A 26,062-nucleotide genomic window follows, 5' to 3' on the forward strand; every position below is an offset into this window, starting at 1 on the left:
ATTAATGAAGTTACACCTCATACACAATAGAGGTCGCTGATTGGTTCGAACCAAGTCTTTCTCATGATTTAATGCTGAAAGCTCAAAGACGTCACATTGTACTCCTCAGTACAGATTCATTGCTGTGACGTAGCTTCAAAATTTCCTTTCAAGCCAGAAGAGCGAATTTGCTCAATTTTCCAACCAATTTTCACCTTTTTGTGAAATGTATCTGTCCTAGAAGTGTTTTTAGCAATGTGGGCCACTTATATGACTGTCAACATCTCAAAAAATGTGCCAAAATATCCCTTTAAAGGACGGCTACATTACAAATTGCAAATAATGTTTTTTTTTCCTATCTTTTTTTTTTATTTTCCAAATCTTTATGGGGAAAATGAATGAGGGAAAATTCCCTGAACAAAAGTTGAGAGGCACTAATGCAGATTGATCCCTGTACAGGATGCAGGTTACTCTATAAGCATGACCTGGTGAAGCGCTGGGGGAAGAAACACTGTCGCAATTGTTTGTACTGCAGCGGCTCGGCTCAAACCGTAGTCAGCGCAATCATTAATAATGTTGAGGAGGAGTTCTGTGGGACCATGTGCTTATCGCTTCATACCTCATTATTGCGGAAGGTAATGTGTCTATTTTTATTAATGTCAACCAAATTGTATGATGCTTCTCTTTCTGCAACAATAATCACAATAACGGTGAGCTTATTCCTGACAGGAGATCAAGTGCTCCATGTGCAGACAGGCCAAGAAGATGACGGAAACGGTGAAGTGGGTGGGAGAGATTAAGCATTTCTGCAGCTTGCAGTGCTTGATGTTTTTCTGCAGTCTGCAGGGCACCACTGGGACTGTCAAACCTCAAATCAAACCTCAGCCCACTCAAGGTATGTCTTATTAAGGATGCACAGATATGGAGGCTTTTTTTGGCTGATATCAATAACTATTTAGTTAGTTAGTCTTTATTCATTTCCCGAAGGCAATTTAGTTGCAGCATACAAATGTGTCACACAAAAACACATTGTATAATACAAATCTACCCTAAATTTAAAAACTTTACAGCTGAGGGGATAAATAAAGAAAGTTTGAACCAATCTATTTCATTAATAGGAGATCTGTATCGAATACCAGTAAGGAGAAGATAAAACTTGTGGTGCATAGAATGACAATCATCTGACAGAATACTCTGAGCTTTTCCCAAAACTTGCCTATGGTATAACTGAGCCATTGTCATCTGTTTTCTTTGTTATTTTTCCTCCTAGGTTCACGGTTTAGATTTAGAGGATGATAGCCAATATATTAGCAGTAGGGTTGTAACAATATACCGGTATGACGGTCTACCACGATTTGAAAGTGCACGATTATCATACCATGAACAATTGCATATCAACGGTTTTAACCCTTAAAGACCGAGACAGCCGCCCGCGGCTAAAAATAAGTATTGCTCTTAATTGTTTAATAACTTTTGATCCGCTTATCCGATTCATACAATTCAAAGATTGGCATAAAGAAGAGAATCTCAGCTTTCCAGTGCTGCATAACATACAGTGCTACATAACATTTGCAGACTTTCAGAGGCTCCGGAATCAGTGCGGTTACGTCATCAAAATTTGACAACGCTGATTTGACAAAGAAACGCTCGTCACTGTGTCTCCGGACAAACCAGACATGATACATTGATGCATTGTCCCTCCTCCATGCCCAGATTGGTTCAAACTCGCTATATCACAACCAATAAGCATAGGTTTTGCTTTTGTTTGTGGACCAACAATGAGCTTTTTGAACAACACGGAATGAGAGATACATACATTTATGCGCAGCTAAATAAAACGCAAAAAAAAAGTTTTGCATGAAATAATTCTCATACTAAGTACTTTTGCATGCACAGCAGCACAGAAACATGACAAAACAGTGACACAGCAAAGACGAACTGCTGCTCTTGCTGTTTTCAAAAGACGCAAATGAAGGTGCAGCTGTTTGTCTGCATTGCAGACAACCATATCCAAATCCATATCCACAGACAACCATATCCATGCTGGCACATAAAACCTAAGGATGTTCCATATTGAATCTAGTTTCGTTATGTAACTATTTATAGTATAGTAAATATTTATATCTATTTTTTACTAAGGATTTGCACCATGTTTATTTGGACTTTATTTGGACTTTGACACATTATTTATTATTTTCTTATTTTTTTATTTGTTCATTGTAAGTGGTGTTGTTTATAGTAACTGAAAATATATTATTTGGAAAAAGTCAAATTTGCTTCACTGTTCTATTATTTTGTAACATTTGTAACATACCGTATACCGCAAAACCGTCAAACCGTGGTATTGTTTTAGACGATTATCATACCGTAAAAAATTCATACCGTTACAACCCTAATTAGCAGATAATTATACATTTTTCAAACTTTTGGTAACACATTTAGAATGATGGTCTATTAGTTAGTGTATTTACTAACATTAACCAAGTGTAAATAATCTAGTAAAACACTAATTAATCATAGTTCAACATTTACTAATGCATTATTAAAATCCCAAGCTGTGCTTATTGACGTTAATGCACCATCAGTTACCATAAACTAACGTCACAACTTAAATAACGATAATACCGTAATACATGTATTACTAATTGTTTGTTCATGTTAGTAATTGCATTAACTAATTGACCATTATTTTAAAGTATTACTAACATTTTACTCATGATTGCAAAACCAAACACATACAATGAACAAATGATTTTATTTAAAAACTCTGATCTTTAACAATCCAGTATTTATTAGTATTATTATTATTATAGCAAGCTTTCTTTAATATAAGTAAAATCTACTGCCTGACACAAAAAATAAAGATGTCTAAATAGTGGTTTCTCTATATAATGTAATTCACCTTTCACAGCCTCACAGTTTTGCAGATTTTTTGTGTGCAATTTGACATGCTTTTTTTTTAAACAGCACATTGTATTCTGCGTCCTGATTATTGCATTGTATTCTGTGTCCTGATTGGCTGTTGGCCACTGTCAATCAATCTCCTCTGTGTCTCCTGTACTGTACATAATTCATTCAGCTTGCCAAATTAACTTAAATCTACCAGTGTTTCATCAAGGATGCAAAAAGGTCTGTAAATGTCCTCAGCAAGACCATCGTAAAGGGGCCGCACACTGGATGTGCCGCACAACTAGTTGCCACGCAGTGCCATACATTTCAGAATTGTAAACATAGGTTTAGATCGGGGTGTACACACCAGCGCCGCAAATAACCGGCTGTGCCCAGCTATAACTCAAGACACTGTCCATATTTCTGCTGGGCTACAGAGCGCTATCTGAATAATTTCATTTTAAGCAACATGTAAATGTGCTTGTCCGGTGTGTGTTACTTTAAACTGTCATGTACGCAATACATCAACTCCCTTAAGGACCGAGTCTGCTTTAGCTTTGTAGATCAGTGACTGCAGGAAAAAGAACATTATGCTGGATGGCAACATTATCCTCATGAACGCTAAAAAGCTTTATGAATCTTTTGTTGACAGCAATGAATGTTTGCGTCTGACAACAGGTTTTGATCTTTGGTTTCATTTTGTAATACTGGACTTATTTTCTAAAAAGGTTTGAACTTTGAGTGTTTAAACAAGAGAGAAAAGTGTGAAAATGTTAATGCCTGTCTGAGAAAAGTGTATAAAGTGTGTAGTGAGGGGTTTTACAGCCTTAAAACATCTATAATAATTGTTAAAAAATAAAGCTGACTACTTTGCCGATTTCACCTATTGCAGGTTGTTTTTAGAACATAACTCCCATGATAACTAAAAACCACTGTACTGCATTAATAAAGCAACCAAGTCACTAAACATTAACAAAAACACCAATAAAGTGATACACAATGGCTGGCAAAAAGCATGCGGAGTGGTCAAGCCAGGGAAAAAATACATAATTTATTGGCCTAATTTTTTAATTAACCTATAATAATAACATTTAAAAATAGCGTTTATCTGCAGATAAGGATATGGCCGCTGATATATCATGCATCCTTACTTCTCTTGGATATCTGAGTGTACTTGTTTCTCTCTTTTCAGCTTGTGTCTTAAATTTTGATGGTTGTTTTCCTCAGGGACAAGCCCAGCACCTTCTCCAGCCCCTCAAAGTACAGTTAATCTGGTGTCACCGACCACTAAAGAGACCACGCCAGTCATTGCCAATGTTATCTCGCTTGTAAATGCATCCAATGGACAGCCGACGGTTTTGGGAAACAGTGTTTTGCAAGGTGAATCTTCAATCTAACATCTATAATCCCTGTACCCTGATTTAGGGGGTTTCATAGTACACAAAAATTACAGTTTATGCACCACAATTCTGGTTTAGTTGAGTACACATTAAATGGTTTAATAAGCAGTGGTTTACTGAATAAATAGTTGAGGTTTATTATGAATAATTCAAGTACATTTTGATATAAATACATTTTTTAAAGATATCTAATTTAGAAGAAATACAAATGTTATAAAAAAGCTTTAAGTTTTAGTATAAGTAAGAAGTATTAGTTGTGAAATATTCATATAGGCCGAATATTACTGAATATTTCTGTAGTATTTAAGGTATAGCTTAGAGCCCATATAATTACATTAAGTTTCTGTGGGGGTTTTCATGCTTCAGATGTTAAGAGTTTAAGGACAAAAATGTATTAATTTTTGTCCTTAAAAATTTAATCTTAATCTAGAATCTCCCCATTTTGGTGTCTGAGTATAGAGTTGCTGTTTTTGCAGCCTGTGGCTTTAAATCCAAAGTAGCTGATTCTCCCCGCCCACCGTTCCACATGTGTGTCTGCTTCTCCTGCGTTACGTCAGATAAACAGCAGTCAGTGATAGAGACAGGCACAGATTAAGCTGAAATAAGGTCATTAGTCAAAAATACTGAGTAAGTGTATTTCATGTATTTGTGATGGAGTTTATTCAAGCCTTTCTGAAATGATGAGTCACACACGTTGTTTGCAGTACACACATACACAAATATATTATCATTTACTGACACCGTACGGCTGTGGTTATTATAGCGGTTAAGGATTAGATTGACATGTTAGTAAGAGTAAAATCGCTGCTTTAAAGGGTCACGAAACACCAAAACACATTTTTTGAGCTGTTGACAGTTGTATATGTGTCCCACACTGCTAAAAACACTATTAGGACACCTATATTTCACTAAAAAGTGTAAATTGGTTGTTTTTGCGTTATTTCAAGCAAATTTGTACTTCCTGTTTGAAACGAATTTTTGAAGCTGCGTCACGGCCATGACATAATAGCGTGTATTCCAGCTTGCAGACTGGACGTCTGTGCCAGAGTGAGTATTATTACGTCTTACAGTGTGATGCATTAATGCATGAGTAAGGCTTGGGTCAAACCAATCAGCGCGCTCTATTGTGCAACTTCATTAATATTCATTATTGTCACCGTGTTTACACCACAAAGACGCCACGTTGTGTTGGCAAAACAAGCGTGAAGTGTTGCTTTTATAGTTTGCTGCTGTTAAGTTTCGTTTTCATTTTCTCTCTGTGAGAGCTTATCTGGATCACGTGTGGATTAACAGTGTACGCGACGCGCGACAACAATAACTTACGTGTCTAAGGAGGATTGTTTACCTGAGAGCTGTTCTCATCTGCAAACGCTGAAATCTGGATTTGCTTGTAGTCTTCTCTTCATAAAGACGCGGCTCTTGTTGCTGGTGATTGTCCTGTCTCTACAGATTTTGTAAGTGAGCGACCAGTGCTCTTTGTTTATTCAGTTTGTTCGTATCGAATTAAGTTAACTATTGCACCGAGTGCAGAAATGTTAGCACCGCATTTTGTGACCGGAATAACACACGCGGCTTTCTGACACTACCTGCCGTGTGCATCTAAGTTTCCGGGAAATTCAGAGTTTTTTTTTCTCTCATTCGCCGTGCGGTATCAAACATTGCATGAAAAATACACGCTTGCAGCAGTTCCTCGAATCAAATATCTCGTTTGTCGCGAGAGGCATGAATGAATTCCCTGAATGAAAGAGCCAAACTGCAGTTAAAGTCCAACATTTAATAATTTGGCAAATAATTAGACTACAGATGTCCATGTAGGTTAAACACCATTGCTTTCTCCTGTCTGTGTGGGTGTGTATTTTGACTCTGAAACTCGCGCGTGCACAAATAGACACTCCCACACCATCCCACTTTAGTTCCTCCGACACTCCCCCCTAAACAGAGCTGGACACGCCCACTTTTCTGACTTTTTCCAAAGTAGAGGTGTGAAAACACCCTGCTGAAACGAGGGGGTTTCATGGCCCTTTAAAAACTTTTTAAACTTGTTAAATTAATTACTGAGGTGCAGCTGATAACTAAGAGTTGGAACGGATATTTTAATCTCAGTTTCTTTGCAAAAAAATGTTCTGTAGTTGTGTTTATACATGATATTATATAAACATGGTGCCTGTCAATCAATTCAATCAATTCAATCAATATATTAAACTTGCCATTGGTAATTTTGTAAATTTTTGTAAATCATATTGACTAATGCAGTATAATTGTTAACATTTTGTAGTGAACTTATTACAGAAAACATTAATAATCCCATTTATAACACAAGTTCAGTGCTGAATACACTAGTCAAGCTTTCTTTGATTTGCTCACAGATGTCTTGTGCATCTGCCAGGTGAGACTATTTAGTTTAAAGTCTGATGGTGGGTCAAATGAAAGGTTACCATGGGCCAATTTTAGCCCGGGGGCCCTATTTTGGGAATCTCTACCTACCTTTTCTGTGGTTAATTCTGTGGATTTCTTTTTGTTTCCTCAGCTTCTGTTCCAGCTGCTGCTACAAAAAGTTCAGGAAATGTGAGTTTTTCCGCAAATCATCTGAACAGCTAAAGATCCTTTTAAAGTGTTCATGTAAATCAATGATTCATTCCAGCATTTCAATCATTCTCACATTTGTCCCCAGACGGCCAGCACACAGACAGACAGTGTGAAGCCTTCTGCTCCTCCACCTCGAATCCTGAAAAACAAAGCCTTACTGTGTAAACCCTTAAGCCAGAACAAGGGCACTTCCTGCAAACCCAATGTCTGTGACATGGATTCACAAACAGGTACTTGGAAGTACATGTTTCTAGTGAGCATTGCATATATTGACACTTGGATGACATGGAAAAATAATGAATTGTATGAAACACAACCTGGACTTTCTAACAGATTTCTAATACATTTCATATTGGACAAACAAGGCTAACTCATGTTTTTTGCTTAAAGGGTGAAGATTACACTCATTGTTTGTTCTGCAAAATTAATATCACTGTAAAACACGTTCTGTTGGATGGTTCTGCTTTTAATGACTGCAGAAGGCTTTTTCATTAAATGAACTTACTCGAGACATTCAGCAAAGTGTCAGCAGGAACAATTTTACAATTTTTATAATATTCATTTTCCTTAAGCTTAGTCCCTTATTTATCAGGGGTCGCCACAGCAGAATGAACTACCAACTATACCAGCATATGTTTTACACAGCGGTTGCGTCCTTCCAGCCGCAACCCAGTACTGGCACAGTGCTAACCACTGAGCTGCTGTGCCTCCAATTTTATTATATATTATATATTGCTGTAAATGTACAGTTGAAGTCAGAATTATTAGCCCTGCTGAATTATTAGCCCCCCTGTTTAACTTTTTCTTTTTATTGTTAAAAACTGCTTTTGATTCTAGCCGAAATGAAACGAATAAGACTTCTTCCAGAAGAAAAAAGATTGTCAGACAAACTGTGAAAAATTCCTTGCTCTGTTCAACATCATTTAGGAAATATTTAAAAACAAAAACAAAGGGGAGCGAATAATTCTGACTTTAACTGTATGTGTTAATTTGTGGTTTTTAATTGTAGATAAGTAATGAAATCTTTTTGTCATAAAAATAGTATATCATATGACAGATGTGTTTTTTTGTTTTTTAGAAGGACCTGCTGTTATAGTGCTTCCTGTGCCGGTGCCCATTTATGTTCCTGTTCCTATGAGTCTCTACACTCAGTACACGCCAAAATCTGTAGGCTTGCCACTGCCGGTGAGCATCTCAACCTCTTCTCAACCTTCTCTTTTCAGATCTTCTTATTTGTAATGAAATGCAAGTTAACACATTTGTGAAACAGTCAATCTAACATAAAACTATCCAAATTCACGTGATTTGTTATCCTGGACCACAAAAAGTTTTAAATGTCCATTTGTTTTTTTTATAATTGAGACGTATACATCAGGACGGGAGTAAGCTACTGGATGGGAGGGAAAAAAACAAACGAAAAACAAAAACAAGTCATGTTTGTGCGTGCATGAGGCCCCTTTCCTCGTAGTGGATCTCTTCAGACTGAAGTTGTGAAGAGCTGTAGTTTCCTTGCGTGTAGGCCTGTAATCACAGATGTGCTTGATTAATTTTGGCATTGATTTGCCGTCATAAAACTGCGACATGTTCCCCAGCTTTGCAGACTTTAGCTGCGTTCAACATGAAGATCGGCTGCAGCCAGCATTCAACGAGATTAGCCGAGCGCAGGCAGGGGTGGAGTTGAAAACTGCTATGAACCAGCTTTGGGGGGGCCCAGCTTGCAAAAGGTTGAGAACCCCTGGATTTATTAATCATTCTTACTGTTCAATGAACGCAAACTGTCGTAGATTATTAAAAAAGCAAACCCTTCACTGCATGACAGCTGCACCTTTAGCAACCTCCTAATTTCTGCAGCACCGGGACTTTATGATTGTTTATGAGCGTCAAAAGTGGCTGATCTGTTCGGCGAAATATTTGACTGCGTGTCACTGCATCCCAAATGACTAAAAGCATGCTTCGGCCCGGTTCAAGGCAACTGTACACAGTGTGAGTACACCCTTAAGCTGCTTTAGCACAATATACATTGTAAAAGCGCTATAGAAATGAAGTTGAATTGATAATTGAATTGAATTTGGACAATTTTTAGCAGCTATTTGAAAAACTGTAATGTAACAGTTAAAAAATACAGATGAAAATTGCCTTAAAATTTCTCCAAATTAAGGTCTTGGCAGTGCATATCATCAGAAATTGAGCTTGGACATATTTATAGTAGTACGTTTTCAAAATATTATCTTCATGGAATATAAATTTTTTAAAATATTCCAATGATAATTGGCATTAAAGGAAAGTTGATCATTTTGCGCATTGATGTGCATCAATGAATTTGCTCTTCAGTGTTTGGACTTTCAACAGTGAAACTTAAACCACAGTGAACTAAACTAAACTATCTGTTATGTTGTTTAAGGGTGCTTTCACACCTGTGAATCGATTCAGTTGTTCCGAAACAGAGATTACAAATGTTACATTGTTGCTCTTTGCTCTTGGAGCGGTTCGCTTTCACACTGCAAAGTTTCTAATCAGACCAAAAGAGCTAAAACAAGTCACGTGCGAGTAAACTCTCCTCACATTGTCAGAGTGTTTATTTTGCAGCGTCCCGCTCAGCTGTCAGGAGAGGTGGTAATTTGGTGGTGATTGACAAGGTGCGCGCGACGTGTCTGAGGAGAGATGCGGTGGGGAGGGGTGAGAAGGGTGAGCGACGATGCCTATTTGAGGACCGGGAGGGAGACGCGAGATTACAGGGAGATCATCACTTGTTTGCGGGCATCCAGAGACTCGCAAAACTTCCCGCCCTACTTATAATTCTCTCTTCATATAGCCGTATGCCTATTACATATCCATAAAATACTGTGATATAACCGCGATCGGATCGGATCGTTTTCTCACTGAAATCGAACCACTCCAGGGTTCGTTTCAATCGAGCCGAGACCACCTCACACAGGTGGTCTCGGAGCGATTATTTTGGCGCGGAACAGAGCGCAATTGCCCTGTTCACATATACCAAACGAACCACGCTAACTGGGCAAACGAGACAGGTTCCGAAACAAAAGTGTAGGTGTGAAAGCACCCTTAAACCACACTGAACTGAACTAAACTGAACTTCAACTCTGAAAACTGGACTGACACAGTTTTAATTCACTAGAACTATTATGTAAAGCTGCTTTGACATAATCTACATTGTAAAAGCTCTACAGAAATAAAGATGAATTTAATTTAATTGAATTTTAACCCATTCTATGTTTTCTTGTTTGTTTTTATTTTTTGGGCTATTGCAAAAACATACCCGTCCAACATAATACTTGCTTTATGGTCCAGGTCACATTTTATCTGCATATGTTTAGTACATCATTATAATGGCTTTATTTAAAGTGTGCATGAACTAGAAGCTGCAACTGTTTTTTTTTTTTTTTTTTTCTCTCATATTGTGACGCGAGTATGTAGTATGTAGATTGGATGTAGTAAAGTAGGTGTTTCATCCAAAAAAGATTGGGAAATGGGTTTGGGGAGTTATTACAACCTAACAGACCCTTCCTCCTCAGCATTTCTGTCAAAAGTGACAGTTGGAGGGGGTGTGGTTAAGTATGTTAGCCACGCCTAATACCGCAGACAGACCTAATTTGATCATTTAACTAAAAACAAACAGGAGGTGCATTTACAGATTTCAATTTTAGATTACACTAGCAAACTATTTAATTTTCTCAATGACATGCACGGATAAATTGTTCACCATAAATCTAGCAGTGTGAACATAATCAATATGGTGAGTTTTTATTTCACGTGTACTTTATAATCAAATGAGGATTTGAGTCGGCAAAAGCAGTGAAGTAAATCTGGTTTTAGGGTTAAGTATGTACATATACCATTATGTGTTTTCCTGTCTGTGTATGCAGGTTCCAGTGCCCTTGTTCTTCCCCACGACACTGGACAGTGCAGAGAGCATTGTACAGACCATTCAGGAAATCAAAGAGAAGATCCCTGATGATCCTCTGGAGGCCGACCTCATTATGATGGCGGAGATGGTGGCGGAGGATGCAGAGAAGGAGAAACGCATCAGCTCCACTGGTAAATGATCAACATTTAAAGGGCTTTTTTTTATATCTGCAACTATTTTATGATTGTTTTGAACAACTTCAAATGGAAACAGTTTGTTCCTCCATCATCATGACATGTGGATCAGAGAAATCTTTAGCTGCATGAAACTTGGAAGTTAAGAGAATCTCTCAAATCTTTTTACAAGCTCTAGTAACCCATTTTAGACTTTATTAAAGGCTTACCCGGTTCTGTTAATATCTGCTCTAATACATGGTCAACTACTGGAAATAGGGAAAATTGACTCTGGACGGCTCTATTAAACGGTTTCTTTTTACTCTTATTTACTAATGTTTTGTAACATAGCTTAATGTTTTTATTTTGATTTGTTTTCTATTTCAGGGGATATATTTGTTTTGAATTCTTTTTATTTTGAGCAGATAGTGGCAAAATTGGGTGGCATGGTGGCTCAGTGGTTAGCACAATCGCCCTACAGCAAGAAGGTTGCTAGTTCAAGTTGGCCTTTCTGTGTGAAGTTTGCATGTTCTCCCCCGTGTTCGTGTTGGTTTCCTCAGTGTGCTCCGTTTTTCCCCCACAGTTCAAAGACATGTGCTATAGGTGAATTGAAAGATTGAAATTTATGCTCAATTTCGATTATCGAATCAAAAAATAGAATCGTCGATGCTGCCACGCCCCCATGTCACATCAGCTTGGCTTGCCAAGCGGGAAAAAAAACAGGCTTGTTGAAGTGCTTGTTAAACTGCAGAAGCAGGAGACCAGCAGAACTTAAACCCTCTCCTCTTTCAATGAAGTCGCCGGTGTGTAAGCATTTTGGATTTCCAGTGAGTTATGTTGACAACGTTCGTGTTGTCGACAAAAAAACAGTTTTGCAAGCTCTGCTATGCACGTATTACGTACGGTTCATCCGATAGACAACACCGGCATCGCGATCCTCCGCTCGCCCCCGTTGCAAATCCGCTCGCAAAAAGTACACACTCAGGCCCTGTTTACACTGTCTTTGTTTTTAAATGGCATTTTAGAACGACAACGATTTGACATCCACAGTGGGGTGTAGCATTCCTGAGCAGCCCTCCTTCCTCTCTACCTCTGAAAATGCACATCACGTGACCACACACACACAGCCATGCGCTCGAGACAGCAGGTCCAGGCAGTCAGAGGACTTCTTCAATCTTTCACTCACTTGTACTTTGTCATTATAGCGAACACCTCAGATACTGTTGGCTGGTTCCTGTTGGTTGTGCGTCTTTTTTACCGACGCTATTATAACGACACAGATCACTGCCTATTCACGAGTCCCGCAGAAAAGGTGATTGACAGGTGGTAATTATGTGTGTATCTTGCCTTTATTCATTTACTGAATGATTTGTTTATGGGTAAAACAAAGACCATGCAGGTCAGGTAGTTTAAACGGTAGGCTACAAATAATTAATTGGTCATTAATTAATTATTCATAATCGAAAATTGAATCGAATCGTGCCTTTAGAATCGAAAATGTAATCGAATCGAGGATTTGGAGGATCGTGACACCTTTAGAATTGAATAAGCTAAATTGTCCTGAATAGTGTCTGAATGAGTGTGTATGGGTGTTTCTCAGTACCGAGTTGAGGCCGGAAGAGCATCCGCTGCATAAAACATATGCCGGAATAGTTGGCGGTTCATTCTGCTGTGGAGACCTCTGATAAATCAGAGACTAAGCCATAGGAAAATGAATAAATGAATGACTGGCAAAATAAGACAGTCTGTAATTTCTCTTATACTGTATTATATACTATCATGTATGGTCTTGTTGAAAACTATTGAACAACACCCATTCTTGTCATTGGACAGTTTTGAAAAATGTTGGATCCACTTCAAATGTTATATTTTTAAAGAATCTCTCTTTGCATGACAAGTTGACATTACAGTTGTATGTACTGTATCTTAAGCATTGTATAAATTGAAATGAAGTACAAATATTTTAATGCAAACTTTTGTAAAATGTCAACTTTTCCTGTTGTTCCATGCATACATCCATTCAAATCAATTCATCTTTTTTTCGATAGCACTTTTACAATGATCGTGTCAAAGCAGCTTCACATAGAAGTTCTAGTAAACTGAAACTGTGTCAGTCCAGTTTTCAGAGTTGACTTTAGTTTAGTTCAGTTCAGTGTGATTTAATTTTCATTGCTGAAAGTCCAAACACTGAAGAGCAAATCAATCGATGCACCACCACAAGTCCCAAACCAAGCAAGCCAGTAGAGAGGAACAAACTTCAGTAATTGACGAAAGTGAAGGCAAAAACCTCAAGAAAAACCAGGCTCATTTCTATTTTGTTCATAAGCATTTTTTATTATTATTTTTACTCAGATCAGCCTGTACACATAATGGAGGACCTTGATCTGGAAGCCCTGTCCAGTAATCTGAGCTGGGAGGAAGACTCTGTGTCTTCTGCTCAGACATGGGATCAAGCTCCAGAGCCGGAGCGTTTTCTTCCTCCTCCGTCCAGATCTGCCACAGTTACTCCCGTCTCCAGCACAGCAGAGGAGCCACAGATGGACCTGGAGGCAGATTTCCCAATCGGTAAGAGCTTCTGCTGAAGTTAAGAGTTCACAAATACAGTCAAAGCTGTTAATTTAGGGTAATTAGGCAAGTCATTGTATAATGATGGCTGTTCTGTAGACAATCCCAAACAAATACTTAAGAGGGCTAGTAATATTGACCTTAAAATAGCTTTTAAAAACTGCTTTTATTTAAATAAAAAAGATAAATTTAATTACATTTTCTTATTTTTATTTATTTATTTTTTATTTTTGGGAAATATTTAAAAAAGAAAAAAAAATTCACAGGAGGGCGAATAATTTTGACTTCAGCTGTATATTTGTTTGTTTTATATTTCAGAGAGCATTGAACTCTTCAGAGAACAAACGCCAAATAAGACAACAGGCAAACGGAAATCTCGCAAGAGAGCACGCGATGGCTTTCCTCAGAAGAAACGGGTGAGAACAACAGCTGATAAGTTATTTTTGACTTTCCATCAAAGCATTTAAACTCTTTAAAGAGATCGTTCACCCATAATTAAACATGTACTCACTATATTCCAGCTCAAGTGGTTCCAAAGCTTTGAGTTTCTTCTGTTGAACGCAAAAGAAGATATTTTGAAAAATGTTGGAAAGCTGTAACCATTGGTATCCTTAGAAGGAAAACAAGTACTATGGAAGCCATAATTTGCATCCCAAATGGCACAATATACACTATGCACTTATACACTATGTGCTTCTGTATGTAGTGTCGTCCCAAATGGAACCCTGTTTTTCTAAGCAGAAATTCAAACCGTTTCCCAGATGACGTTTGACGGTTGCCAAATTAGTGAAATCACCAAACTACCGGATAATACCTGCCGTGAGTATAATCGCATTCTCCACCGGGAGTCGCTATAATCACTCTCGTTGAAGAATTTACTTTCACAATCCAAAATAAATAAAGTAATCCAACATCAGTTTATTCAATTCAATTCAGCTTCATTTGTATAGCGCTTTTACAATGTAGATTGTGTCAAAGCAGCTTCACATAAATGGTCATAGTAACTGAAACAGTGTAGTTCAGTTTTTAGTGTTTAAGTTCAGTTCAGTTTAGCTCAGTTCAGTGTGATTTAAAATCATTACTGAGAGTTCAAACACTGAAGAGCAAATTCATCGATGAGTAGCTCTACCAGTCCTGAACCATGCGAGGCAGTGGCGACAGCGGAGAGGGAAAAAAAACTTCACCTGATAGGAGTGAAGAAAAAAAAACCTTGAGAGAACCAGACTCAGTTGGGCACGATCATTTTAATTTCTCCGCTGGCCAAAAGTCTTGTACAGAGCTTCAGTCAACGTGGTGGAGGCTGGAAGATGGCCTCAGCGAAGACTCGTCTGTCCCTGGAGCGTCGCTGGAATCAGACTCATGTTCTCCAGTCCCCATGACCATCAGCGCAGCAGCAGCTCAGGATATGGCCTGGTCCCGGATATGGAAACCTTGGGATCATCACGTCGCCGGTCTTGGATCCAATCAGTGACTCCGCATAATCTGAGGACCTCGGGATGAGTATCCCCAGGTGAAAATAGAGAATAAAGAAAATAATTAGCGTAGCTGCTGTTTATAGTGTATATAAGCAAGATGCAGAAGCCTGTGTGGAACCCGCTAAGTGATGCATTGAGTGTATGCTTTACTAAACAGATAGGTCTTTAATCTAGTTTTGAACTGGGAGAGTGTGTCTGAGCCTCGGACGTTATCAGGAAGGCTATTCCAGAGTGTAGGAGCCATAAAAGAGAAGGCTCGACCTCCTTTACTCTATTTTGCTATTCTAGGTACTACCAGAAGCCCTGAGTTTTGAGATCTTAAAGAGCGAGTTTACCAAAAGCTTTGCCCCTACTGCTAAAGCAGTGGCCGTTGAGTGCTTGAAGTGTCTGTCCATCATTACACACTTCTGTTTAAAGGTTGAATAAGTGCATCATCCGGGTAATTAAAGTGCACTTATTATTATTATTATTATTATTATTATTATTAGAGTTTTCAGTGTGAACGCACAACTTACACTATTTATACAAAAAAATGGCATAGAATAGTGCATAAGCATGCAATTTGGGACGCACCTAATGGTTCCAGGTTTCCAACATTTATCAAAATAACTTCTTTTGTTCAACAGAAGAAATAACCAAGTAAATAGTGACAGAATCATGAATAACTTCAGCAATGGAAGATATCAAACAACACTTCACAACATTTGTTTGCTCAGTCAGTATTTTAAAAACACTTTAAAATAATGTTTTATCATACATAAATGTTTTATTTATCATTGCTGTGCACTACAGGGTAGGAATGTTCTAATTAATTTACATTTAGCCACAATGTCACCATCAGGTCTCTGCGTTATTTTCTAATCATTGAGTTGGCCATCTCCAATTATTTTATACATCAAATATTTTTTGTATTTGCTGTATTTTTAGATGTAATATATTTATCTGGTGGCAAAGCTGAATTTTGTTAAAGGGCCATGAAACTGTCCTATTTTGGTTCAAGTCCATCTCAGAATTTAAAAAAAAGCTCCACTCCATGATGGGTGAGGAGCGCTGCGAGCAGAGGGAGGAGTGGGCGTGGCCAGCAGAGCAGGGGAAAATGAGGGCAGCAAACACAACTGTCAGTCGGCTCATAAAATCAGACTAAAAGAAATTACTCAAACCGTGAGGAGACCCATGATTTTATGTCTTACAAAGTTAAAATGCAAATTAATTTAAAACCACAAGGTTAAAGTCTGCCCATCACACACAGTCAAACTGAACTGATGCACTGATTCATCACAATTGACAGCCCTATTTTTTATGCTCCACCAAGGCTGTTTCATCCGCATGCACATTTATGTCAGTGAAGTCAAGTCTTGATGTCGGCAGTGCTGGTCTGCAGGCACAGAAAACGCCGGGATCCTCAAGTCATAGGCTGATAAGACGAGACGCAGTGATTACTGGACTGAGGAGGGAGCTGCACCACTGCAAGGAGGTTTATGAGACCACCAAAGCAGCTCTGACCGATCTGAAAAGCTCTCATAAGGGGCTCGTGGAGGCACACATGGCTGTGGTTCTGCAACTGAGAGATGCACTGGACAAAAAACAACCACTACGGACCCAGCGTCATAGTTCATGCAGTCAAGATGATATGATGCAAACAAAGTCCTGCCATCCCAATTTCGACTTTCATCCTCCCTCAAAGCAGCAGTTGAACGCCCTGTTTAATCAGAGTCAGAAGCGTGCGGATCGTTACGGATGCCTGCTATTTCGTGTCATTGTACCTCAAACCAAGTATAAAGAATGGGCGTCCAATACCAACTGGGATGGCTCAAGGGGTAAATGCGCATTGCCGGTAAACCTGCGGAGCTTCATCATTGATACGGTTTCTCAGAGATTCCCCGGCTTGAGTGATGTTGACCGGAAATGCATTAAAGACAGAATCAATGAGTTCTTGCGCTCGCCAAGAAACACGGTTGGCTACAGGCGTTGTGAACAGTAGACGACATGTTTTTATTTTACAGTGGGGATTTTGAGAAACTTGTGTATCTTTCATTTACACCTCTTTAAGGAGACCATTACTCACGCTTTTACTAATGTATGCATGGTGTGTGTGTGTATATATATGAATGTTTTTATGTAACTAAATAAAGCTGTTTTATGAAACAAGACTTGGTCATGTGATTATTTTAAAACACGTTTATCTTGTACTGACCAAAACAGACAAAAGGTCAAGGTCAACTTTATTTATAAAGCACCTTAAAACAACATGAATGTTGACCAAAGTGCTTCACAAACGTGGCAAAAATAATAAACAATTAAAAAGACAGGACAATATATGCTACAATAAAATTAACTAAAAATAAATTTTAAAAATCTGTATAATCAATGAGTTCTAAAAAAGAAAAAATAATAAAAAAAAAAATAAAAATAAAATATATATATATATATATATATATATATATATATATATATATATATATATATATATATACATATATATATATACATATATATATATATATATATATATATATATATATATATATATATATATATATATATATATACATATATGATATATATATATATATATATATATATATATGTATGTGTATATATATTTATATACATATATATATATATACATATATATATATATACATATATATATATATATATATATATATACACATATACATATATATTTATATACACATATACACATACATATATATATATATATATATATATGTGTGTGTGTGTGTATATATATATATATATATATGTGTGTGTGTATATATATATATTTGCTCTGCTCAGTATGACAGTCTGATGGTTGCCAATCTCCGAAATAATGTATATTTAAAATAGGCACTATCCTTATAAACCTCATAGTTGCAATCTAAACAACTACATTCTCACCTAAAAAAAGTTTCAAAGTACATGTTGTTCAGCTGCTGCAATATTTGTCGAACTGTAGTAAGTTTATTAATTTGCAGTCACTATGTGGGCGGAGTAATACACAACAGTGAAGAGGCTGTAAGAGTGCTGTTATTGGAGAATATCGCACGGCTATCAGCCAATCAGACTGAGAACCAGACAGAACTGTTGTGTATATTAATATGTTAATTATTCCTCTGCAGACACCTGTACTTTCGTCTATCTTATGTTCTGTTTTTGGTAAGGGCTGTGGGGTTTGTAGATGTGTGTGCCCTTAAAAAATTAATACAAATATTATACCATTATGGATTTGATGAATTTTGATTATATAAAGTTTTATTTTTAGAAAACATTTTCATTCCTAACATTACAAATATTACCATTGGTTCAAACATATGAACAGCAGAATGCAATGTACATTTACATTTCATCAGCTCACATTGTTTTTAAAGCTAGTCCAATATCTGTAACCATCCACTGCACTGACTGTAATGCGTTTTAAAATAATAAATTACAACAGCTGATAATAATATACTATGGTAAATGAAATGGAAAAATGCTTATTTTATTTTAATGTAAGGAAAAGCCAAAGTTGATGTATGCTTTTGAACATAATACTATCTACTAACAAATATTAGATTATTTTCTCTTTTTTTAAATTAGGAGTTAATTTAATATCACGTTATAACATTTGATTATTGTGTTTTGTTGACATATAGGCTCGTAAGACTGCAGCAGAGCTTCCAGCCAAATCAGCTCCAGAAAACCTCTCTAACATCTCTAAACTACAACACGAGTACGGAGTCACCGCCTGGAGGGACTGGGTGCGCTGGAGGAACGCTCAGCCCAACATGGAGACTCCCAAATTTGGCTGTAGGTCTCATTATATTCAGCATTTCTTTCCAAAAGACTTCAGACAACTCAAATTCATTTACTTTTCTTTTTAAATATTTCCTAAATGATGTTTAACAGGGCAAGGAATTTTTCACAGTATTTCCTATATTGTATAGAAAGTCTTATTTGTTTTATTTCATCTAACAATGAAAGCAGTTAAATTGTTTTAAAATCCTTTTGAGGACAAAATTATTATTAGCCCTCTTAAGCAATATATATTTTTCCAATTGTCTACCGAACAGATGAGACTTAAGTGTGCCTTTTCAGACCGCTTGTCCCTGAATCACTGGTGTACTTGACCAAGAATAAGCATGTTTTACAAGCAGCATATGGAGTGCTATCACCATTGCGGTTTACTCTCTGAACTTCTTTAATATTTCCGACTTCTCCACTACTTCTGTTAATTTAATGGACATGTCATCATCACCTCTGACTTATCGCTGCGAATAAATTTTTCACCACATCAGTTTCTCCACGGGTGTTTGCTCCCTTCAGCACTGATGGCTTCTGGGTTGTGTATTTTTTTTAATTGCGTTACGTCATAGTCATATTGAAAGAAAACTAGAAAATGGAGGTGCATTTTTCTTGTCAACTTCCTATTGGTTGATTTCTGCTCCCGTTAATATTTTATCCTGTACCATCCAATCCTGTGATTAAAAGCAAAGATGACTCCCATCTCGTGGAAATCCCATGTCCCGTGGGATTCCCGAAAAAATGTCATTTTCTATTGTCTACAGAACAAACCATGGTTATACAGTGACCTGCCTAATTACCATAACTTGCGGAATTAACCTAGTTAAGCCTTTAAATGTCACTTTAAGCTGAATACTAGTATCTTGAAAAATATCCAGTCAAAAATTATGTACTGTCATCATGGCAATGATAAAATAAATCAGATTAGAGATGAGTTATTAAAACCATTATGTTTAGAAATGTGATCTATCTGTAAAACAAATTTGGCTTTAACTACAGAATCCTTTCACATGCCTCTAAACTCTTGCTTTTCATCTCTTACAGCACGCAGCATGACACTGAAGGAGGACCTGTTGAAATGTTGCACCGCTGAGATAAGCTACGGTCTCTGTAAGTTCATCACTGAAGTCCGGCGACCCAATGGAGAGAAATACAGTCCTGACAGCATCTATTACCTCTGCTTGGGCATCCAGCAGGTAAACCAGAAGAAAAGACACAAACTGTCTAGTATCGTCTACTATTATAACAAGGAAATGGTTTTAACAAAATGCAAGCTCAGCTGACATTAATGAACACATAGACACACACTTATTTATTTATGAAAATGATTCAATCTAAAAATATAGACGCCACTACTTGCTCATGTTGTATGGTTTATTTGATTTGGTTCCCTGTCATTCATGGTTGCAGTACCTGTTTGAGAACAGTCGAATGGAGAACATCTTTGCAGACGTCTTCTACACTAAATTCTGCCAGGAAATGACCAACATACTCCGTGACTGGAGACCAACTGTTTTGCCCAGTGGTGAGTAGAGTAAATCAGAATCATCATTATTATTTGTAAACTGTCATCATGATTATTTAACAATTAGCAGTGAGCAATATGATCAAAATATATTATATTATATTATATTATATTATATACTCACTAGCCACTTTATTCGGTACACCTGTTCAACTGCTCGTTAACATAAGTTTCTTATTAGCAAATCACATGGCAGCAACTCAATGCATTTAGGCATGTAGACATGGTCAAGACGATCTGCTGCAGTTCAAACAGAGCATCAGAATGGGGAAGAAAGCTGATTTAAGTGACTATGAACTGACTTTGTTGATATTGCCAGACGGGCTGGTCTGAGTGTTTCTGAAACTGCTGATCTACTGGGATTTTCATGCACAACCATCTCTAGGGTTTACAAAGAATAGTCCGAAAAAGAGAAAAGGGGTGCAAATGCCTTGTTGATGCCAGAGGTCAGATGAGAATGGCCAGACGGGTTTCATCTGATAGAAAGGCAACAGTAACTCAAATAACCACTCATTACAACCGAGATATGCAGAAGAGCGTCTCTGAGCGCACAACATGTCCAACCTTGAGGCAGATGGGCTACAGCAGCAGAGGACCACATCGGGTGCCACTACAGTCAGCTACGAACAGGAAACTGGGGCTACAATTCACAGAGGCTCAACAAAATTGGACAGTAGAAGATTGGAATATCGTGTCTGGTCTGATGAGTCTTGATTTCTGCTGTGACATTTGGATGGTACAGTCAGAATTTGGCTTCAACAACATGAAACCATGGGTCCATCTTGCCTTGTATCAACAGTGAGGCTGGTGGTGGTGGTGTAATGGTGTGGGGGATATTTTCTTGGCACACTTTGGGCCTATTAGTACCAATCATCATGTCAACGCCACAGCCTTCCTGAGTATTGTTGCTGATTATGTCCATCCCTTTATGACCACAGTGTACCAATCTTCTGACAATGAGTTCACTGTACTCAAATGGCCTCCACAGTCACCAGATCTCTAGTAGTGCAACTTTGGGATGTGGTGGACTGGGAGATTCGCATCATGAATGTGCAGCCGACAAATCTGCAGCAACTTTGTGATGCTTTCTTGTCAATATTGACCAAAATCTCTGAGAAATATTTCCAGAACCTTGTTGAATCTGTTCTACGATGGATTAAAGCAGTACTGAAGGCAAAAGTGGGTCCAATACGGTACTAGTAAGGTGTACCTAATAAAGTGGCCAGGGAGTGTATTTTATTATGTAGACTTAACCTTGAGTTTTATTTTTTCCCCGTACAAATATAGCAAACAAAAAGTAATGCAACAAAGTAAATTCCAAACAATATGACAAATGCAAAAAAAGGTTATTGAAGGCTTTTTAAGTTATAGATTTTTCTTTTTCTGTCAGTGTTATTTGATTTTGGATGATCGGGTATATTAGGCTGCTGTCTTAGGCTGATCCAGTAAAATAGTAAACATTTGATTGTCTTAGATATAAGTTGATGTGAATAGTTGCAAAACACAACTTGTTCACTATTTTGATGTGCATGTGAACATTGAAAGGAATTGTTCGACAAAAAAAATAAAAATTTACTCGCCCTCAAGTCTTTCCAGATCTTTGACATTGATTTAAGTTTTCTTTTTATAAAAACAACCAAAAGATACTTGAAGAAACTGAAAAAAGTTGTAAACCTGTAGCTATTGACATAAAATACAATGGATGTTAATAGGCTATTGGTGTTCAGCATTCTTCAAAATATCTTCTAAATAAACTCTTTGGATCGTTTATCACTTTAAGCATACTCAGCTTATCTTGGTTTAATAAGTTTTGTATATAATTGTAAATCACTGCTGTAAAGAAATTAAATACACCAAAATAATAAAAGTGAAGATCTCAGTTACCATGATTTCATTGTTGGCTAAAACTGATGGGCTTGTTAAACATCTGTGTGTGTGTGTGTGTTTTCAGGTTATATTCACTCTCGTGTGGAAGAGGAGTATCTGTGGGACTGTAAGCAGCTCGGGGCCTTTTCACCTGGAGTTCTGCTCAACACTTTAATCTATTTCTTCACAAAATACTTTAACTACAGGACAGCGGAGCAGCACCGTCTCCTCTCTTTCGGCCACATCGTGCGCTGCTCTCGGAGCAAAGGCAACACAAAAGTGGCCTGTTTGCGTTTCTATCCTCCGAAAGATGAAGCCGGTCAGTCATACTGTCTTTACCTGGTTGTCTATTTGTGTCCTTGTTGTGTGTTATCACTTGTTTGTTTTTGATGAATTTAGACGGCGTTCCGGCAAAGAGGAGGAAAGAAGAGGGAGAGGAGGAGGATGAAACTGTATATGAGATAAAGGAGAATTCAGACAATCCTCTCCGCTGTCCTGTCAGGCTCTATGAGTTCTATCTCTCAAAATGGTACGTTTGATTGAAACTTGGAGCAGTTACAATAAAAAAAAAAACCCTTTTTTATTTATTTAAGTGGTCAAAAAACATACATTCATTAATCAACATCACTAACACCACAACATAAATATGAACATAGTGCTTAAACATTGTGCACATGTAAACTAAGAAAAAAACAACAACATCCGTACAATACAAGCAAACCCTGACAGCATCAGCATCATTTTGTCCACTTACAGTTAGATTTGTGTAACCTGTTTCTTTGCATTATTGTTGTTACTATTGTGGCTTTTTTTTTTTTTTACAGTATTTGCTATTTTCTTAGGACCAGATATCAGCAGAATTTAGTTCGCTCACTAGAGTGTATAGAAATAACAACATATCTTATCTATTTTAGATAGATAAATAATTCAGACTCAAAGATAAAGGTAAATAAATTAGGTAAGTATAATGTTTGAGCAAGTTAAATTATGAAAACAAAATAAACCATTGTCAAAAACAGTTCAAACACTAGAATAAAACAGTATGTGTATATAAAATATATACTGAAATCAATAAGATGTACTTGTGTTCACTAATTTTATTCAGTTAAACATGAATTTATAACTTAAAAAACCCACCACTAATATATATCCATCTAGACTCGAAACAGTGATTTTTGATCACCTTAATCCAACTAAAGTCATAACTGACCTAAACAGAAATGGAATTTAGATGTGGAGTATGCATATTTTAGTGGAATTATTGAAGTAAACACCACAGTCAAACTATTACTGTAATGTAGGACTTTTCGTCATATTTAAGACAAGATCCACACACACGGCTGTCAGTAAAGGACAGCACACACACACACACACATTGCGAAATGAGGACGTTTTATTTTTCTTTCCATTCGACATGCGTTAGTAAATTCCATAATACTCTCACCAGTCCTTACTCCTTATATGCGTCTAATACCCCAGTTTGTCAGGGGCCATGAATGAATTGAGTGAATGTGAAACTGCCGAACTGCAGTTAGTCACCCAAAATTACGTGAAACTCCTAAGGCTGATTTATACTTCTTCGTCAAGTGCATGTGTGTGCTACGACACAGCCTGCGCGTTGACGCATAGCCCTACGCCGTGTCCGTTGGCGTCGCTGATGTGCACCTCTCAAAAAATGTAACTACACGTCGCAACGACACCTAGCGCAAGCTCTGTGATTGGTCGGCTTGGTAGCGCTGACGAGTCAGGGCGGGACAGAGAGCCCAATGGAGCGATTGTTTACAAGTGTGGAGTCCCATGAAGGAGCTCCGGATGCAAAGTTTTGTTTTGTGTTTACCTCATAGTTAAAGTTGTTGCACGTCCGCCGGTTCCTGCCTCAAAATAAGCAAGTTTGAGTCACTTGTACATCCCGGAAGCATTCAGAAAAAGCTAAACAGCGAAGAAACTCGACACAAAGGAACATTTACACCTCACTGCCCACTAGCATTTTAGAAGTGTTAATGCAGACCAACAGAGACAACGCACAGGTATAAATGCACAGCTATGCGCATTGCATGCGCCGTGGGTTACGCCGGTCACTTGACGCAGAAGTATAAACCAGGCTTTACATGAAAGCACTTCACATAAACACCTTAATTATATTATTGTCTATTAAGGCAAATAACTAGATTACAGATGTCTATGCAAGCTTAGTCAGTAGTGTCTTCACAGTAAGTGAAAGATCCAGAAGGGCATCCTGCTGATTTGATTCAGAGGGGCACTTCTTTGTCAGACTGCTCACCGGTTTACTTTTAAAGCACCCGGTCCATTTTATTTGTAAATGTTTTACTCGAACGCATAAACTCTACAGGTGCCTGATAGTCAGATGTGGAGCTAACTTTAATCACATTCACTCTTGTGAACTGCATCCATGTTAGCACGTCATCTTTATGTGGTAGTTTTTACAGTAGGAATACACACAGGTTTGAAGACTCCTTGACCTACAGTGCAATTCGGCCAGGTACACATCTACGCTAAAATATCAAGGTGAAAGTCATCACAGCTAGAATAGACCCAACTCCCAACTTAACTTTGAGAATAGATTAACAGCTGTATTTTTTTTTTTTAATCGCCTGATAAGAGTCTCGCGTTAACGCAGCACGTTAACGCCGATAACGGCCCACCACTAATATATGTCCATCTCGAATGCTTGTTCTGCCCATTTCATGATGGGATTGCTATCTGATCAGAAAAACAATATGATATTATCAGGCCCTAACAAGCTCAGAAATAAAAGCTATTACAATGAATTAAAAGCTGTCAAAAGGACTCCCAGGTTTGATCTTTGTCATTGTCAATTTTAAATATACTGTCTTGTTTTTCCTTCAGCTCACCGAGTGTGAGACAGCGCACGACTGATTTCTACCTGAGCCCCGAGCGCTCCTGCGTGCCCAACAGCCCCATGTGGTTCTCCATCAGCGCTCTGAGCGATGAGGCTTTAAACAGCATGTTAACCCGCATCCTCACAGTCAGAGAGCTCCATCTGGACACAGAAAAAACACCCGCTGACAACGAATCAGACAGCGACTCCGACTTCAGTCCGTGATGCTGAAAACGGTCTTGGAGAAAAGGTTTCTCTTTGGTTCTTCACTGACAAAACCTAGACACACCAGTGAACTGGCTTTTTGGAGATCCTTGGAAAGTGCTTTGTCAGTGCAGTTTCCATAATTGAAGTATAATGATATGCTGGGGTCACCGAAAACATTTCAAAAAGTGCATTTGGTTGCTCTAAAAAGGACAGAGCTGAGTTTAATGCATTGCCAGATTACACACAAGGGAACTTTAATGGGATCGCTGAAGATTCTTTGTATTATATTGAAACACTAAAGAGATTGACAGCATCTACAGCAGGTATTAATAACCGTGACTTGGTTATCTGCCCTTTGTGATTGAGATTATGTTTTTGTTTTTTATTTGCAACATTACCGCTTATCATGATTTCTTCCTTTGGATAAAAAAATTACAGTACAACTCTAATCTTTGAGTCGTTCATTTTGTTTTAGATATTAGGTTCTATTTTAACAATCTGACACCAGGTCTAATGCCTCATTCACACTAGCAGCCACTGTTGCTCGCATAGACGGAGGTGGCCGGAAGTCACTCACTCTCTGTTGAAATGAATGGTCGCTTGTCACTTTGCCACTGTGAGTTGCTGATAGTGTGAATGAGGCTTAAAGTGCAGGTGCAAAAGCATTAAGGGTGTGTCTGAATCCATTTTTGCTATTTTAAGGATGGAAAAATATGCTCTGTTCCCTGGCGCATGGTCTAACCAGGTTGTGCTTATTCTCCTAATAAGTTAGGGGTGTGTTTTGAGCATCACGTGCATTAAACCAATCAGAGTCTCATCTCCCATTCCCTTTAAGAGTCAGTTGCGTCACACCATGGCGCATTTGATATTTACATAACGAACT

General features: G+C 37.8%; 1 protein-coding gene across 8 annotated transcripts in view; it reads left to right on the forward strand.

Moving 5' to 3' along the window:
- The window catches only part of zmym4.1 (zinc finger MYM-type containing 4, tandem duplicate 1), a 44,683-nt gene extending 19,055 nt beyond the window's left edge, over positions 1–25,628 (forward strand). For 4 of the 8 annotated variants that reach the window (XM_073930579.1, XM_073930580.1, XM_005159697.5 and 1 more), the window contains 15 exons: positions 439–614; positions 709–874; positions 4,096–4,248; positions 6,796–6,833; positions 6,940–7,084; positions 7,933–8,039; positions 10,739–10,910; positions 13,245–13,457; positions 13,776–13,873; positions 18,574–18,727; positions 19,766–19,917; positions 20,132–20,246; positions 22,198–22,431; positions 22,512–22,641; positions 24,981–25,628. In XM_073930579.1, the coding sequence (XP_073786680.1) occupies positions 439–614; positions 709–874; positions 4,096–4,248; positions 6,796–6,833; positions 6,940–7,084; positions 7,933–8,039; positions 10,739–10,910; positions 13,245–13,457; positions 13,776–13,873; positions 18,574–18,727; positions 19,766–19,917; positions 20,132–20,246; positions 22,198–22,431; positions 22,512–22,641; positions 24,981–25,197 (2,270 nt within the window). In that variant the 3' untranslated portion in view covers positions 25,198–25,628. Of the gene's footprint in view, positions 1–438; positions 615–708; positions 875–4,095; positions 4,249–6,795; positions 6,834–6,939; positions 7,085–7,932; positions 8,040–10,738; positions 10,911–13,244; positions 13,458–13,775; positions 13,874–16,244; positions 17,081–18,573; positions 18,728–19,765; positions 19,918–20,131; positions 20,247–22,197; positions 22,432–22,511; positions 22,642–24,980 lie in introns of those variants that run through there. The other 4 variants (XM_073930581.1, XM_005159698.5, XM_073930584.1 and 1 more) reach the window with 2 other exon arrangements.
- The last annotated feature ends 434 nt before the right edge of the window (positions 25,629–26,062 follow it).

Source organism: Danio rerio, chromosome 19 (genome assembly GCF_049306965.1).
Source record: "Danio rerio strain Tuebingen ecotype United States chromosome 19, GRCz12tu, whole genome shotgun sequence".
In the NCBI taxonomy this organism is placed as follows: Eukaryota; Metazoa; Chordata; class Actinopteri; order Cypriniformes; family Danionidae; genus Danio; species Danio rerio.